The sequence below is a fragment of the Aspergillus welwitschiae genome, assembly GCF_003344945.1.
Source record: "Aspergillus welwitschiae strain CBS 139.54b unplaced genomic scaffold BDQ94scaffold_59, whole genome shotgun sequence".
Lineage (NCBI taxonomy): Eukaryota > Fungi > Ascomycota > Eurotiomycetes > Eurotiales > Aspergillaceae > Aspergillus > Aspergillus welwitschiae.
In genome coordinates this window covers 43,732-58,147 of record NW_020798753.1, presented here as the reverse complement: position 1 = coordinate 58,147, position 14,416 = coordinate 43,732, and the positions used below count along the sequence as shown (strand labels likewise).

Here is a 14,416-nt window from a genome sequence, read left to right as displayed (position 1 = left end):
TAACTCTCGGCCGCGCCGGCCACCCCTACCCGACCTGACCACCCAACTCGAGCAGAAATGAAGCTATCCAAATAACAATTTAATCAATAAAGTCCGCGTGCATATTATTACTTATAATAGAGTTTCGAATACTGAATTTCTCTTATGACAATTGGTTGTATGGCACTTACTGCAGCAGGAAGATATACACGTAGATGATTAAGATCCTGTCTTCTCTACCTGGGCCTCCTCTAGCTACTGTATTTTGTCTCTTACTTCCTGGGTTAAAATATCTCCTTTAAAGACTAGCTGCTGCTTTGATTGCTTCTTCTTTTAGAGCTACTTTTTATGCACAGCGCGTAGATCCCAGTTCTTCCTTAGTAGAACACTGTACCATGTCCTGCACTGAAGAAGATTGGAAGAATGCTCCACATTGATCTAATAATAAGATATATTATATAAGGTATTCCTTTTCATAAAAAATCGATTTCTGAGCGCTATTTGGAGTTTCTTGAACAAATAGAGTACCGCGTAGTTAATTTTATCAAGTAGGATTACAGCATAGATATCATGTTTGCAATTTCACTTCCAGAAGAACATTTGGAATCGCGGTGCCATTTGCCGGCATGGAATAAGTGAAATTCCAGAACCTAAAATCACTATGGAACTGGTTAGCTTATGGTCACTGAACAGGGCGCTGGAGGCTCTACTTAATGACTTGGTCGCTCAAGCTATACGAGATGTTCAGCGTCGTTGGGTCCATATTCCCCGACACAGTGACATTCAGGCCGACAATGTCCTGCCAGCCGGCCACATTCTTCTGAGTACCAAAAGGAGATACCAGGAACTGAAACTGGGACGCCGACGTCCCACGCGGATAGGTCAGGTTCAGATAGCCGGGTCCAACTTCAGCGTTGAGAGCCTCCTCCGTCGCATACAGCTGTGAGATGTTAGCCATGACCTTGGATCAGCATCGGTGTCCTAGGTCAACTCACTGTTATCCACCCTATTCCAGCCCCAGTATCCCACTGAATGACAGCCGGGTTAAACTGCGATGGATTGATGGCTGGGCCACCCACAACAGACTCATTGAAGGTCTCCGCTCCAATGCTAATGCCTTCACTCAGCCACGCAGCCACCTGCCGTGGGAAGGAGTCATATGGAATAGAGTACGCGGATGTGTTGACCATATGCTCACCGGGGAAGGTTTTCAGGGCTTGGATGGCCGTTGACGGGACAAGCGAATTGTGAAAGTTCGACAGGATAGCGATCAGAGGCGAGATGGAGAAGTCGGAGTTGTGAGACATCATATACACCTGTATGTATCAGTTGTTAGCACCAGAAAAACACTAACGATCATTCTCCTACGGGAGACGCTGGTGTGGCGGCAGCGTCTCCCTTCTACTCACCTTATCAATAACAGGAGAAGTTTCTTTCCCCACCAGCGACCAAATATGCCCCGACATGATACCAAAGTACTTTTGCATATCAAACCCATAAGCCCGATCCCAGGGACCAGCAAGGTTCTTCAACCCAGCATGATACAATTCCCCAATAGTATCCCAAGTATCCTGCAACATCTCCTTTCCTTTCCCCTTCATGACCGAGTCTTCTGCAGCATACTTAGCCCACATAGTTAGCGCGATCAGAGAAACACCCGTATAAGTAGCACTGTTAAACTCCGAAAGCGTATCTGCGCGATCGAAGAGCCGGATGATCTCCGTTGCGTATGTCTCGCCCGAATTGGTCATATTCTGATCTCCAAGCTTGCGTCCCGTCCAGCCTGTGATGATGGCACGCATTAAGGACTGCGCAGCTAGTCAGTTAACTCACACTTAGTGGTACCAAGAGTCTGAATCCTCACGCACCGGGTTCGTATACGACGGATATAGATTATCATCGTCCACCCCACCGACCCGATAACTATCCCCAACAGTGTCATTGTAAAGCGACGCATGCATCAGTTGCGTCATATCCGCATCGATCAGATGTGGGAACTCCTCAAGCGCAATGATGAAGGCCGTCCCAATGAACTCTCTCCAATTCGGATCCCAGGTATCATAGATAATGGGTGGGTAAGCTGAGGTTCCCACTGTAGGTTCTTCGGGGAACTGCTGGTAATCACCGTACCTGTGAGTGAGCATAGACCGGTGAGTCAGTACTGATCAAAGGGGGGAATGTCCTCTCCAATGTGTCAACCACCCACCATTGATCACTTGTATCCTTGAACTGCGCATCTATCACGTTTCGGATGATAGTCATCGCCTGAGCTACATCATCGCCCTGATCCCGAGCCAACAACCCCACAGCATACCACACAGACGTCCTCGTATCGTGACGCAGCGCCGTTGCAGCACTCGGGTCATAGACGTAGCCCGCGGAGGCATCGTATATTCTATCAAGGTATTCCATGGACTCTGTGAATAGCTGGCATGTATCTGTTGACCAGGATGTCTGGCACCAGCTATTACTATTGCTAGTACTGGTACTAGCTGATGCCACCAGGGTGGATCCGGCGAGAGCGAGCACGAATGCTCTCAGATACCGCGACATTTTCCTAGAAACAACAGGCGAAACACAAGATTGAGCTAATTCTTCACAAACTCCAATCGAGCAGCGGGAACAGGGGCAATCGGTTCTTTTTATCTACCTTTTATCCATCACACACTAACCAGTAGTATCTGTGTATCTACATCATCGCTCTCCATTTGCGGGGGAAAGACAATACAGCCGGCGCCCATTATTGGTGCGAGTTCTTTTCCCCCCTCTCCCTCTCTCTCTGTGGGGTTCGGGTTTATCGCAAGCTGTTGTCGTGGGTCTTTAGCCGGACTGGATGGACTGACTTTTCTATACCGAATAGTAATCGGGTTGGGATCGGCCGAAATGCGGGGTTGCAAGCGAGCTGGCATTTAGTGATCCCAGTCCTATCTTTCCATCTATCTATCTATCTATCTATTTATCTATCTTTCTGGACTATCTGTGGATTCACCGAGAGGAGAAGGTATGTATGTATGTATGCATATACCCCTCAGTTGTACAATTAATGATAGGGTTATTAGCATGTTCCATGCCCTTTTTGTCGGCTATGTCATTTAGATAGTACTACAACTTTCGAAGATGGGTTTTTTGGGGGTAGACAGTCTAAGCGTCCACCTTAGCTTGCCTGCAGTATAACGTAACTCCCGCCCGCGCCGGGGCCACCCAGCTGCGACGGGGTCAGAAATGAGTACAACAGTGTCAGAACAGAGCTGGAAAAATAGTTCAGTCAGAGTCAGAAATCCTGACACTGAATAATCTCCCACAACTATTCTTTACTGTTATCTGAAGCTATTCTCAACTAACAAACATGCCACCAAAACAGTCTAAAAGGATAAAAGATACAGCGGAGCAAGAAGACAGGATTCTATTTACTATCAAGGCTTTAAAGAAGCATCAAATCTGTTTATTCGTGATGCTGTATATGTTTTTAATATTCTGTGTTTTACTCTTTTGGTTCAATCCAATCCAATTCAATTCACATCCTTATACCTGATCGAGCCCGCTAAGTAAGATGCTTGCAGGTGCTTCGCTGTTTGAAGCAAGAATATGGCCCAGAAACGCCGTCAGATCCTTCAAACTCGCGTAAGCCCATGAAACAACGCAAGCCATGAAGTAGGAAGTCGCTGCCGTAGCCAGTCACAACCAGATATACAATAAAAGCAAAGCAAAGCGTAGTCATACACAAGGTACTAACGTAACTCCCGGCCGCACCGGCCACCCAGTACACCGCCCAACGCGTTTCTACATGCAACCACTCTTTTGATGAAAGGCTCTGAATTAGCAATGAGTAGTACAATGGTTCTAGGGCGGTGTGCTAGGGATGGCCGGCGCGGCCGGGAGTTACGTTAAGAGTAAAAGTGTAAACGAGTGTCGCAGCTGACTGGCCGTCTGCTTAGACAGCTGCCTGCGAGTCACCATCATCTCCGCTCCTTGTCCATGTTCTTGTTTCCAACCTGCTTGTTCCTTTTGTATGCGTAGCGTTCCCCGCTGTTTCAAACGGGGCGTACGTGATTCCTTCTACCCAGCGTCTTTAGCGTCCATCTCCATGGCTGGCTCGTTCAAGTCGGTCTAGAGTCTAGGCGGCCTCTTCATCTTCATTCCTTGGTGCCGGTCGCCGCTGCTGCTTTTCCTTTCCGGCAAAACTGAGCAGCATGCCGATGTCATAGACGGCCTTCAGGATACCCGCGATGGTGAACGAAAGCCCGAAGACTCCTCGATCGGCCAAGATACCGGTCAACAGAGGCCCAAGGCTCTGGGCGCAGGTTTTGACGACGTTGATAGAGCCCATGATAGCTGTGCGACGGTCTGGCGGCAGCGCTGCAGCCAGAAAGGCGGAGCGAGGAGCCACATCCATAGTTTGAGAGCAGGCGCGGAGGATCAAAAAGGTCAGCGCCAGCGGGAGAATCGAAGGAACTGGGATGAGTGCCAGGCAAATAGCGGAGGGAAGATGAGTGAAGACCATGGTCTGTAGTGGTCAGCAAGGGTAAGGAAGGAATGTATACCTTGGGGTAAAGCAGACCTTAACATTGCCAATGCGCTTGGCGATGGATGAGGCCACCAGCACGGAAGCCGCAGAGATAAGGCTGGTAGTGAAGAAGATGGATCCGAGTGACCCTTCAGGGAGGGAGAACTTGCGCTTGAAAAAGTATGTCATCCAAGATCTAAGGGACATGTCAGTTTCATCGAACTATACGGATTCTAGGGCCGAGTTGGAAAGAGTTGCCAAGCCTCTGGGTGGAAACATACAGAGACGCCAGTCCAGAGGCGAACGAGTCCAATCCGAACAGAATCGCAAGTCGCAGAAACAAGGAGACGACCTCGGAATCGCCGAGGAAAGAAAGAATCGATTTCTTCTTCTGAGGCTGCTGCTCTTGGGGGGTGGCGTTGCCCGTTTGATCGCCCAGCAGAGGCTGTCTTTCACCCTCATTAGTAGACTGTCGCGCAGGCTTCTTCTTCTCAGCCTCCACAGCGGAGCTCAGTCCAATAGACAGGAGAAACTTGAGCGCGCCAATAGCGGCATAGGCGAAGAAGATGACTCTACAGGCGGGAATATAGGGCCATCCCCAGATAACCTGAAGCAGGTTGATGGCCCATCCGCCAGTCATCATGCCCAGAGCGGTTCCCGCATTGCCAATGAGCGAGTACCATGCGAAGATATCGCTCAAGATGTCATTGGGGGCCAGATGGGCCAAAGTTGATTCTTCGACAGCCCGGAAGGGGCCAATTTCGTTTCCACTGTTTTATTGAGTTTGTAAGCGCGTATGCCCAGACATGTCGGAGATACTATAAATAGTCGGATGTTTCGCTCGGAGATCGGAGAACTTACCTCGGACTTATGACGCCAAAGACGGCTGCCGCCAGAAGGACCCAGTAATTGCCGACCGAAGCAAAGAGGATGCCACTCCCGACCATTAAGGCTGAACCCAGGGCCAGGACAGCCCTGCGACCCATGGCGTCGGCAAACAGGGTGAGGAGGAAGCTGATGGCGACATCGCCCACCAGGGTCAAGGTCATGAAAAGACCGATGCGTTCATCGGAGATACCCAATGCTGAGAGATAGGCAGCCAGAATTAGAGTCGAACCACCGTAGGCGAAGAGACGCACAAAGCGCTGGGCGCAGAGAAGTTTGACATCGCGAGGGGATTGCCAGACTGAAATCAGGCCAAGTTCAGCGAGGATGCGGTGATGCACACGCGTCCCTCGCGAAGAAGCGGAGGCAGATGGATCGGACGGGGCCGACATGCTAAGGATGCGCTCGAGTTGAACCGACAATCGAACCCTCAATTGTGAATATGGACAAGAAGAGAAAGAGGTGAAGAAGGAAAAAAAAAAAAAAAAAAAAAAAAAAGAGAGAGAACGAAGAGGGGAAGGAAGAGAGTAGAAATAGAAGAGATGGAGGGACGGAAAGGCGGGATTGAAGTTCTAAAAGATCGTCTCCTCCAGGCAGCCAGGCACCCATCCAGGGTCCCATCCAGAAATCATCAATCAATTGACTGGCGCCAACACCTTCAATTGGACCTGCAGTCAGGTTTTCCCTCCATTACAAACAAAATCTTGCCCTTCCTAGCTATCGCAGTAATGGTGCTCTGAAGGAAACTTCTATCAGAGCTTGCTCGTAAGGATTACTTGCATTGCAACACTCGAAATCAGCGCGGGCGCAAGACAGCCGGCCCAGCTCTTTCACATCTCTTCGGCTGCAGACAAAGGCTTTCTCCACAACCTTTTCGATGAGTTTCCAAGTCGAGAGAGGTGAGGAGACCTCGATTGTCTGGCCGAGCCAGTATTCTTCAGGAAGCAATATAATCTGCATGGTTAACAATAATCGAGGAGGCGTAGAAGGATGATCAACCCTTGGTACGCCGAGTACCTCCAAGCCGGTTCCTTTGTCCCCCCCTACTCTTGCGACGCTATTGCTGTCGCTGTTCGTTCGAGCAGCTGACCAGTCAACAGAGCAAAAGCGACGCTGCGCTTCCGTGAAGCACGAGGACCCCGAAACGGACAATGATGTACCTCTGGCGCTCAATGGAAGAAAGCTTCCCAAGGCGTCGGAAACGGCTATAGGTGAAAAACCTGGTTCTGACGTGCCTATCGAAAGAAATCTCGCCTCTTATAAGAAGAAGATTCAGCAGAAGGCAAAGAAGGAGGCGAAAGTGGCTCATAAAAAAGCCTCTCCCTAGACTACAAAGGCCGCATAAAGCAAGAGACAAGCGAGTAGCGTGAAAAAAGAGCCCGAGGACGTGAACTGGAGGCGTGAGCTTTTTTTTTTTTTTTCTTTTTGAAACAGAAGATGGGACGAGATGAGAGAAAGGATGGACAAGATAATGAGAGACTCTGTGTGGGCACGTGTGTTAAAGGAAGTAAGAGTGAGGGAGTGGTGAAGTGAATGAAGGGAAGGGGTCGTTTAATGCTACTTTTGATGATGAAGGGTCTGGTAATCACTACGTAAGAGTAAAACTTTGCAGCATTCGCATTTTGTCAAACGTCGAGTCATTGTATGGATCTCCAAGAGACGTCTTCGAGCTTTTTGGAGATAGTGATAAGTCATGAAATAAGATGAAACTAGAAACGCGCTCCTGCAGATTACCAGTATTTCAGTAGCTATAGACTTAATATATTTTTACTTACCACAGGTATTCCAGTGGTTGTTTGATCTTTAACCGCAATTTCTTAGAGTATATATAGCTTTATGGCACAAAAGCCGGGCTCATGCCTTCTTCAAACGAAGGATTGAATATGATCTAGGTCTTAAGATGATTGTTGGCTGATAGTGTAAGAGGTGGTGGTCAGAGACGCATGAAGGTAGAGGAGGTGGTGGAGATTCAGGTGGTGCCCGACTACAGTAGATGTCTCAACATTAAATCATGTTGAATATTAGTTATGTCTTTTCGGTCAACATGGCATGGCCTGTCCCAACCCTTCCTCCTCTTCCTATATTATTCTCCTTCTGATTTGCTCTCATACTCCGTCTTCATTATAAACCTTATCATCCCCGGTACCCGACACACTTTCTACGACTAATTACACAACGACCCTCCCAGTCCGGCCATCTCCTACAATTGCGGTCGTAGCTCACCGGTTGTAGCTTCCCCAGAATAGTCTCTTCTATGCCGAACTGCAACCAGAAACGCCCGATGCTAAGACCAGACCCTCAATGCGCATTTATCAATTATTCCCTTGTGCTCGACAACCCAGCCTACCGCGGACTATCCGGCTGACATCAAACTATAAATACAAAAGCAGCTGAGTAATAGCTACCGAGAGTGGCCCACAAATAGGGCTGACAGACACTCAGCCTTACGGTAGATTAGCATTCAGCCTTTCCACACTTTATCCATCTAAACACCATGGAAAAACGCACATACGGAATGGTAGTAGTTGAACTACTTTCTAATATCAAACTAGAATAGCTCTACCGGTTCTTAAACTTGTGATTTCTTGGTGGATTACTCAGTTCACGACAGTAATAGTAATCCCAAGTTGTGAGGGAAAGTTAAGCGAACCGATAGACAAAAAACTAACCGACCCGAGATGTTATTTTGCGCTTACTATTTTGCTTTTTACAACAATATGATATATTTCTTAGTATATAACATCCTCGATGGTCTAACGGTCATGATTTCCGCTTGTCAATCCCTACTGGGAACAAGCGCGGGAGACCTGGGTTCGACTCCCAGTCGGGGAGATGTCTTTTTGAATTTTTCCTTGATGTATCAACCAGCTCTATCGGGGCATTAAATTAATCGTCTTGGTTGACTTCATTCTGCAAGAGTACAACGGTGGAAAAGGGGAGTAAAAGAATGGTCTATCATGATATGGGGACAATATCAACGCTGATCTATTTACAGGAACAATGCACATCAAAACACTCTCGACAAAGGCGGAAACTCTCATCCCTCACTGAGACTCTGCTCATAGCGACGCCGTCGGCAGAGGAGATTCCGTCTTCGGCGGCCACTTGACGCGCCGTTCAGCACGGACATACAGGTTATTCGGCCTGATCAGCTGGAACATAGGATCGTACTCAATCGGGCCATCTGTCTCCTTTGTGAACCTGTACCGGTACACCAATTTGGGCAGAAACACCTTAACTTCTTGCAGAGCAAAGTTGAAGCCGATGCACATGCGAGGACCGGCTGCAAAGGGAATGTAGGAAGATTTGTGTCGGTTCTTGACCTCTTCAGTATCCCATCGGTCAGGGTTGAAACGCGTCGGGTTGTCCCAGACCTCGGGATTGTTATGAAGGTGATGAAGTGCGCCGATGACGACCGAGTCTTCAGGCAGTTTGTAGCCGCCAGGCAGGATCATATCCACCTTGGCTGTGCGCGCGGGTTGGTAGGACGGGTTGTGTCGGCGCTGAGTTTCTTTGATGAACTTGTCCATGAATGTAAGACGGTCGGTCAAGTCGGCAGTGATCTGCGTATCGGCGTCGATGCCGTTATCTACGAGCTCTTGCAAGAGCCTATCCTGCACACCAGGGTAGTTGACAAGGCTGTAAATTAGCCATGACAGCAGCGAGCTGGTGGTGGTGAAGCCCGCTCCAGTTGCCACAACTAGAGCTTGGATTAAGCTCGTTTTGGGCAACTTTTCGCCTTTGTTATCCGTCGCCCGGATGGCGTAGTCTGTTCGGCAGTTAGCGGCTGTTTGAAAGGTGATAACCCTGGCTTAACATACCAATCATGTTATGGGCTTTGAGGGCGGCATCCTGAAGTGGGAGATCCTCAACGCCACCACGACTAGCATTCTGAATGGACTCGTCGACAATGTTCCAGACCCGACCACGGATTTGTTGAAGGCGTTTAGGGTCCCCGAAGGGCAGCTTGGCATACCAATCACCTCTGGCAGTGATCTTTTTGTTCAGTTCAAGTGACTCGGCAATCAGAAGAATCAACTCATGCGGGGGCGCATTCATGTTGGCGAAGTGTTGGAAGTCGATGCCTAAGACTAGCTTTCCAACCGCCTGAGAGCCAAGCTTCAACATGTATTGATAGACATTCCACGCTTCGCCTTGCTCGTCAAAGACATCAAACACTTTGAAGGCATCTTCTACCGTTTGCTGCATAACTGGCGCATAATGGCGGACAGCCTTCGGACCGAACGCGGGAGGGAGAAATTTATGGGCAGTTCTCCATTCAGGCGTGTCGGTGTCGCCGAGGAACACGCCCGCTTCCTTATTCTTGATTGCATGAAGCGGGTGGGATTCGTTGATTTTCTTAGTAAAGAAATCACTTTCAGAGAAGACGATCGCACTGAGTTCTGGATCGTTCGTGTGGTATACGGTGCGGCCGTAGTTGGTGGTCTTGAAGAGAGGCCCGTACTGCTCAAACAAGCGCTGGTGATTACCCAAGTGATCAGGGTAGATCTCGAAAAAGTTTCCAATAATCGGAAGCCCCTTTGGTCCCGGGACCTCTCTCACAGGTTTCCCATCAATGGCGATACTAATTGGGGTTTCAGAAGCGATGATCTCGGCCACACTGGTGAAGACGGCGTCTTCAGACTGAAAGCCGATGCCTAGAGAAGTCAGCTTGGAGGAGATTCTCAAAGTTCATACGATTGAGGGATAGGGGGCTTGGTACCATTGGGGTCGACTATCGCAAAATGCGCAGCGATTAGGTTTCTAAGCCCATCATAGTCTAGCGATGAGTCCACTTCAACCTCTCGAGCAGTCGCAACGGGCTCACCCAGGAGATGGAAAAGCTTTGCGGACATGATTAGAGTGGTGGTTGAAAATCTCTCGATGGGCGGATGGGGACACTCTGCCTGCTCAGGGTCATCGTAGAGCTTTATAGATAGTACGTACTATCTCTAATAAGACCACCTCGATGCGACAGACAAATCAGGGCGAACGACCCAGACTGACAATGAACCCACATTGACCAGTCATGGTTTTCACTATCCACATAGCAAGAAGAGGAATGGTTTCTGGTTTCAGCGATAGTGCACGAGTAGCGTTCATTCCAGAGACAATTATGCGCATAGACGTTGAAGGCCTCGGCGCCTGCCTCGGTTGTTTCGTGAGTCGCCGTCACCGAAAACTCGAACTAACAACAGAGAAGACAACGATCGCCCCCCCAAGACCCACTGGCTACGGAGTTTCTGCCAGAAAAAGGGGAATGCTATCGCAGGCTCAAGCCAAGAGGTTGGTAGAATCGTCGGCTACGCCGTGCCGACCTTCCAGTCGGGCCGTTAAGCGTCAGACGTGGCCAATCTCCGATGTAAGGATGCCGGCCGAGCCAAGCGTTGCGAGACTTTTACCAATGCAATGTGGGTATCTGGTTGATAATTATGTCGCGCTTCATTAGGCGCATATCACCGTTATACCTCGGTGTGAAAAAAATGGGCAGTTATAATGCCGGAGCCCTGGTTCGTTTTATTCCTTCTCAGGAGTACAATTATCCTTTACCATCTCACCAGATCCCCTTTAACCAATAATGGCCCAATCTGTGCCTTTAGAGTCTACAGCCTCGATGGGAGCTGATTCCCAGCTTACCGAGTATACTTTGGCCGATATTGCCAAGCATAATCGCAAGGATGACATCTGGATTGCTGTCCACGGGCAAGGTAAGGGATTTCCAGACGTCCAAATGACGGGATACTGAACTGCTCCCATAGTTTTTGACATCACTGAGTACCTGCAGGATCATCCAGGAGGCGTGGATGTTCTCCTAGAGACTGCAGGCTCTGACGCCACCACAGCTTTCGAGGATGTCGGCCATTCCGAAGACTCCAGGGAGATCTTGCAGGAGTACTTGATCGGTATCCTCAAGGACGCTAAAAAATATGTTCCTCCAAAGGCCGTCCGTGTGATTTCCCAGAAGCCAGAGAAGACTGAAAAGCCAGCAACCAATATATCACGCCTAGCAGTCACTGGGGCTTTAGGAGCGGTAACAGCACTGCTCTACGTTCTGAATCGGAAAGATCCTGGCGTTTTGAATATGAGAAGAGTCCTCGGAAGCGCCATACCACAAGAATTCAGTGGATACAGACTACCAGGCGGTGGATTCGCCAATGGATTCCTCGCAGCTACGCTTTTCTCCTGCGCGATTAGCAGCGTAGTGGCGCGCCAAGCGGCCAAAATGATGAAGATCGATCATGGGTTTATGCGCTATCCTCCGCACATCAAGGCCCGAAAAGTGGTCCGGGCAGACCCTCATATGGCTAAGGGCTTCCTCGACTCGAAGGAATACCAACGTCTACCTTTAGTTCAGAAGGATCTGTTGTCGCCCAATGTGTACCGATTTGTATTCGCTTTGCCTGATACGAAAGGGGTGATTGGACTTCCCATTGGGCAGCATGTTGCCATCCGCGCTAATATTGATGGGAACACCGTGAGCCGATCCTACACCCCTGTTTCCAACAACTTGGACCTGGGCCGACTCGAACTGGTCGTCAAGTGTTATCCTGACGGTCTACTGAGCGGTAAATACCTTGCCAACCTGACTGTTGGGGACGAGGTGGAGTTCAGGGGACCCAAGGGAGCGATGCGATACGGCCGAGGGCTTTGTGCCAAGATTGGAATGGTAGCTGGCGGAACAGGCATCACCCCCATGTATCAACTCATTCGGGCCATTTGCGAGGACGAGCGTGACACGACCGAGATCAGTCTGATCTATGCTAACCGGAGCGAGAGAGACATCCTGCTACGCGAGGAGCTGGAAGATTTTGCTCGCAAGTATCCCAAGAACTTCAAACTCTGGTACATGCTGGATACGGCCCCCGAGGGGTGGATGTATGGGTCGGGCTACGTGAACGAAGCTGTCCTCCGTGAACGATTGCCAGACCCATCAGCAGAGACTAAGATTATGCTCTGTGGACCCCCAGGCATGGTGAATGCGTGCAAAAAGACCTTGGGCGTAATTGGATTCCAGACGTCAGGAACGATCTCGAAGATGAGCGACCAGATCTTTTGTTTCTAGATTTTATAAATTTAATATTAGCCCCAGATAATCCTTCACACTTCGTTTTTCTTTTCTTTTGTTTGACTAAATTGTCCCAAGTGTAGGTAAATAACCTCATAGAAATTCGAACCGCATAGGTGGGGACGATGCACAGCACAGACGAGGCCCGACTGGCTGGCAAATCAGAGGGGCTAATAAGAACGGTTATTGGATAGGGTTACGACTTCTGACAAGGGTCAAGAGGGTCTGCTGATTCAAGTCCTAAGATAACTAACGGACCAAGTCCGGGTGAATGTGGTGTCACATTGTGAGCCGTTATGTGCCATTGTGCGCGGTTGAGAGAAAATGGAGCATCGCGATGGAGTCGTCTTGCCAGAAAAAGGCAGGCCGCAGTGGAGGCAACTAGGCCATACCTGCCTAACCGGGACTGGTGGCTCCATCCTGACTTTTGGCGCTCCACCTTCAAACTTGGCTGCGACTTTCTAGAATTGCTTCTCTCGCATTGTACCTCGGCCTACCTTTGCTCTGCCCTACTGTGTGTGGCTTAGTTTGTTTAGTGATCTTCGTCTTTGCTTCATAATTTCTGTTCCAATCACCGCTGTTTCAATTGTTGTTGCATAAGTAATTTTCCTCTGGTTCATAATTGCCCCAATCTTCCCAGCAGAAAATGCCAGCAGTGAGGTAACACTTCTAAGCAGACTCTAATAAAGCAGACACCCACCACCACTTCCTGAGACCGGAATAGATTTCTATTCCAGGAAAGACCCGTCAACGGAGAATTTTTGAATCGGTCGCTGTTCTGAACGGTTCTCAAGGCATAACACGCAATCAAATCGTGGAGTTTTATGGAACGGGGAAATGAAACTACTCTGGTTGACCCTGGTGGTTTTGTTAGTATGGTGGAGCTCTGCAGGGATCCGAATCCTTTCAATTCTGCCGTTTATTATATGATTATTAATACTTTGTATGGCCAGCTTCCGCGCTGATCACTGCCTGGCACCTTGCAGGCATGCTATCAATTAATTTCTCTAAGAATGCCTCTGGTAAAGCATCCCATGCAGCTCGTATAACCTCACGTAAACGATCATATGATAACTGTTCATACTGGAGGAAGTATTGATCGATCCAGTCTTTCAATCAATTCCAAACAGCTTCGATTGGATTGAGATCTGGTGAGAACGCTGGCCAAGTAATTGGAAAGATTCCACGCTCATTAAACTCTCGAAGAGTAGTCTTACTTGCATGACCAGGAGCATTATCTTGCATTAATTGAAGTCGTTGTCCGTTGCGTTCAACCAAGCGTATATAACCATCAATAATAGGAACAATCCGTTCAGTATAGCTTTCAGTGTTGATACTCCTCCATTCTTTCTTCCAAAAGAGACATGGTCCTTTGAAATTGCTGTGAAAAGAGGCCCAAAACATCCAACCACGCTTACGTGGAGGATTTGTACGGAGACAGGTTTCATCAAGCTCTTCACCAGGCTTGCGAGTCACGTATATTTGTTTATGAAAGCCTGAAGTTACCCAGGTTTCATCAGTCCAGAGTATTCAATTCAATTGATCCCGTGTCCAGTATAGGTGTTCAAAAGCCCAGGCTAACCTTGCTTGTTTATTAGCTGACGAAAGAGGTGGTTTTCGAAGTGCTTTATAATATATATAGCCTCTTTTTTTCAAGGAACGCGTCAAAGCTGTTACTCTAACAGGGAGCTCAAGCTCTTTAATAACACGATAAAATGGCAGCCGATGTGTACGTTTTGAACTTGATATCCATTGTATAATCTGATCAACTTCTTCATCAGATAGCTTAGATGCACTGCCTTTTGCTTTTCGGGGTGTAGCTTGCTGGGTTTGACATGTATATTGAACTTGGCGATAGCTAATCTGTAGCTGATTAACTATTTGTTGATAGATTAAACCAGCATCACGAAGAGTAAGAATACGGATTCGATCATCACAGTCAAGGCGTTTTGAATTCGTTTTAGGGGAGGTAGGCTCAGGAG

The 14,416-nt window shown here is 48.6% G+C and overlaps 6 protein-coding genes and 1 non-coding gene across 7 annotated transcripts; 3 read left to right on the top strand and 4 right to left on the bottom strand.

Moving 5' to 3' along the window:
* Positions 1-486: 486 nt before the first annotated feature.
* On the bottom strand, positions 487-2,532 carry BDQ94DRAFT_184601 (uncharacterized protein; the record flags this gene model as incomplete). Its single annotated transcript, XM_026774682.1, has 6 exons — positions 487-638; positions 690-919; positions 975-1,295; positions 1,389-1,787; positions 1,848-2,109; positions 2,186-2,532. 6 exons carry the CDS (start codon positions 2,530-2,532, stop codon positions 548-550), a joined length of 1,650 nt encoding a protein of 549 aa, XP_026620480.1. The 3' UTR covers positions 487-547.
* An 865-nt stretch (positions 2,533-3,397) lies between these two features.
* BDQ94DRAFT_153890 (uncharacterized protein) lies at positions 3,398-3,849 on the bottom strand. Its single transcript, XM_026768203.1, has one exon. The coding sequence runs from the start codon at positions 3,695-3,697 to the stop codon at positions 3,521-3,523; it is 177 nt and encodes a 58-aa protein (XP_026620479.1). The 5' UTR covers positions 3,698-3,849; the 3' UTR covers positions 3,398-3,520.
* Positions 3,398-5,831, bottom strand: BDQ94DRAFT_153887 (putative MFS transporter). Its single transcript, XM_026768202.1, has 5 exons — positions 5,345-5,831; positions 4,765-5,253; positions 4,538-4,679; positions 3,874-4,483; positions 3,398-3,716 (listed from the first exon to the last, which is right to left on the bottom strand). The coding sequence occupies exons 1-4, from the start codon at positions 5,758-5,760 to the stop codon at positions 4,094-4,096; spliced, it is 1,437 nt and encodes a 478-aa protein (XP_026620478.1). The 5' UTR covers positions 5,761-5,831; the 3' UTR covers positions 3,398-3,716; positions 3,874-4,093.
* Positions 5,832-6,358: 527 nt separating this feature from the next.
* Positions 6,359-6,695, top strand: BDQ94DRAFT_175617 (uncharacterized protein; the record flags this gene model as incomplete). Its single annotated transcript, XM_026772533.1, has 2 exons — positions 6,359-6,395; positions 6,469-6,695. The coding sequence occupies 2 exons, from the start codon at positions 6,359-6,361 to the stop codon at positions 6,693-6,695; spliced, it is 264 nt and encodes an 87-aa protein (XP_026620477.1).
* A 1,415-nt stretch (positions 6,696-8,110) lies between these two features.
* Positions 8,111-8,200, top strand: BDQ94DRAFT_t257. The gene has a single exon. It is a non-coding gene; the product is annotated as a tRNA-Asp (tRNA).
* Positions 8,201-8,427: 227 nt separating this feature from the next.
* Positions 8,428-10,224, bottom strand: BDQ94DRAFT_184600 (cytochrome P450; the record flags this gene model as incomplete). Its single annotated transcript, XM_026774681.1, has 3 exons — positions 8,428-9,137; positions 9,190-10,026; positions 10,092-10,224. 3 exons carry the CDS (start codon positions 10,222-10,224, stop codon positions 8,428-8,430), a joined length of 1,680 nt encoding a protein of 559 aa, XP_026620476.1.
* Positions 10,225-10,815: 591 nt separating this feature from the next.
* Positions 10,816-12,431, top strand: BDQ94DRAFT_184598 (putative cytochrome b5 reductase; the record flags this gene model as incomplete). The annotated part of the gene is made up of 2 exons (XM_026774680.1): positions 10,816-11,076; positions 11,128-12,431. Exons 1-2 carry the CDS (start codon positions 10,947-10,949, stop codon positions 12,429-12,431), a joined length of 1,434 nt encoding a protein of 477 aa, XP_026620475.1. The 5' UTR covers positions 10,816-10,946.
* Between the last annotated feature and the right edge of the window lie 1,985 nt (positions 12,432-14,416).

What these genes read in the sequence shown, in the direction of transcription:
- BDQ94DRAFT_153890 (XM_026768203.1), bottom strand. Translation starts at nt 3,697, where the DNA reads ATGACTACGCTTTGCTTTGCTTTTATTGTATATCTGGTTGTGACTGGC.
- BDQ94DRAFT_153887 (XM_026768202.1), bottom strand. Translation starts at nt 5,760, where the DNA reads ATGTCGGCCCCGTCCGATCCATCTGCCTCCGCTTCTTCGCGAGGGACG. An exon ending in TTTGGCGTCATAAGTCCGAG is followed by an intron (nt 5,254 to 5,344) that starts GTAAGTTCTCCG and finishes TCAATAAAACAG; the next exon opens with TGGAAACGAAATTGGCCCCT. An exon ending in GCCTCTGGACTGGCGTCTCT is followed by an intron (nt 4,680 to 4,764) that starts GTATGTTTCCAC and finishes CATGTCCCTTAG; the next exon opens with ATCTTGGATGACATACTTTT.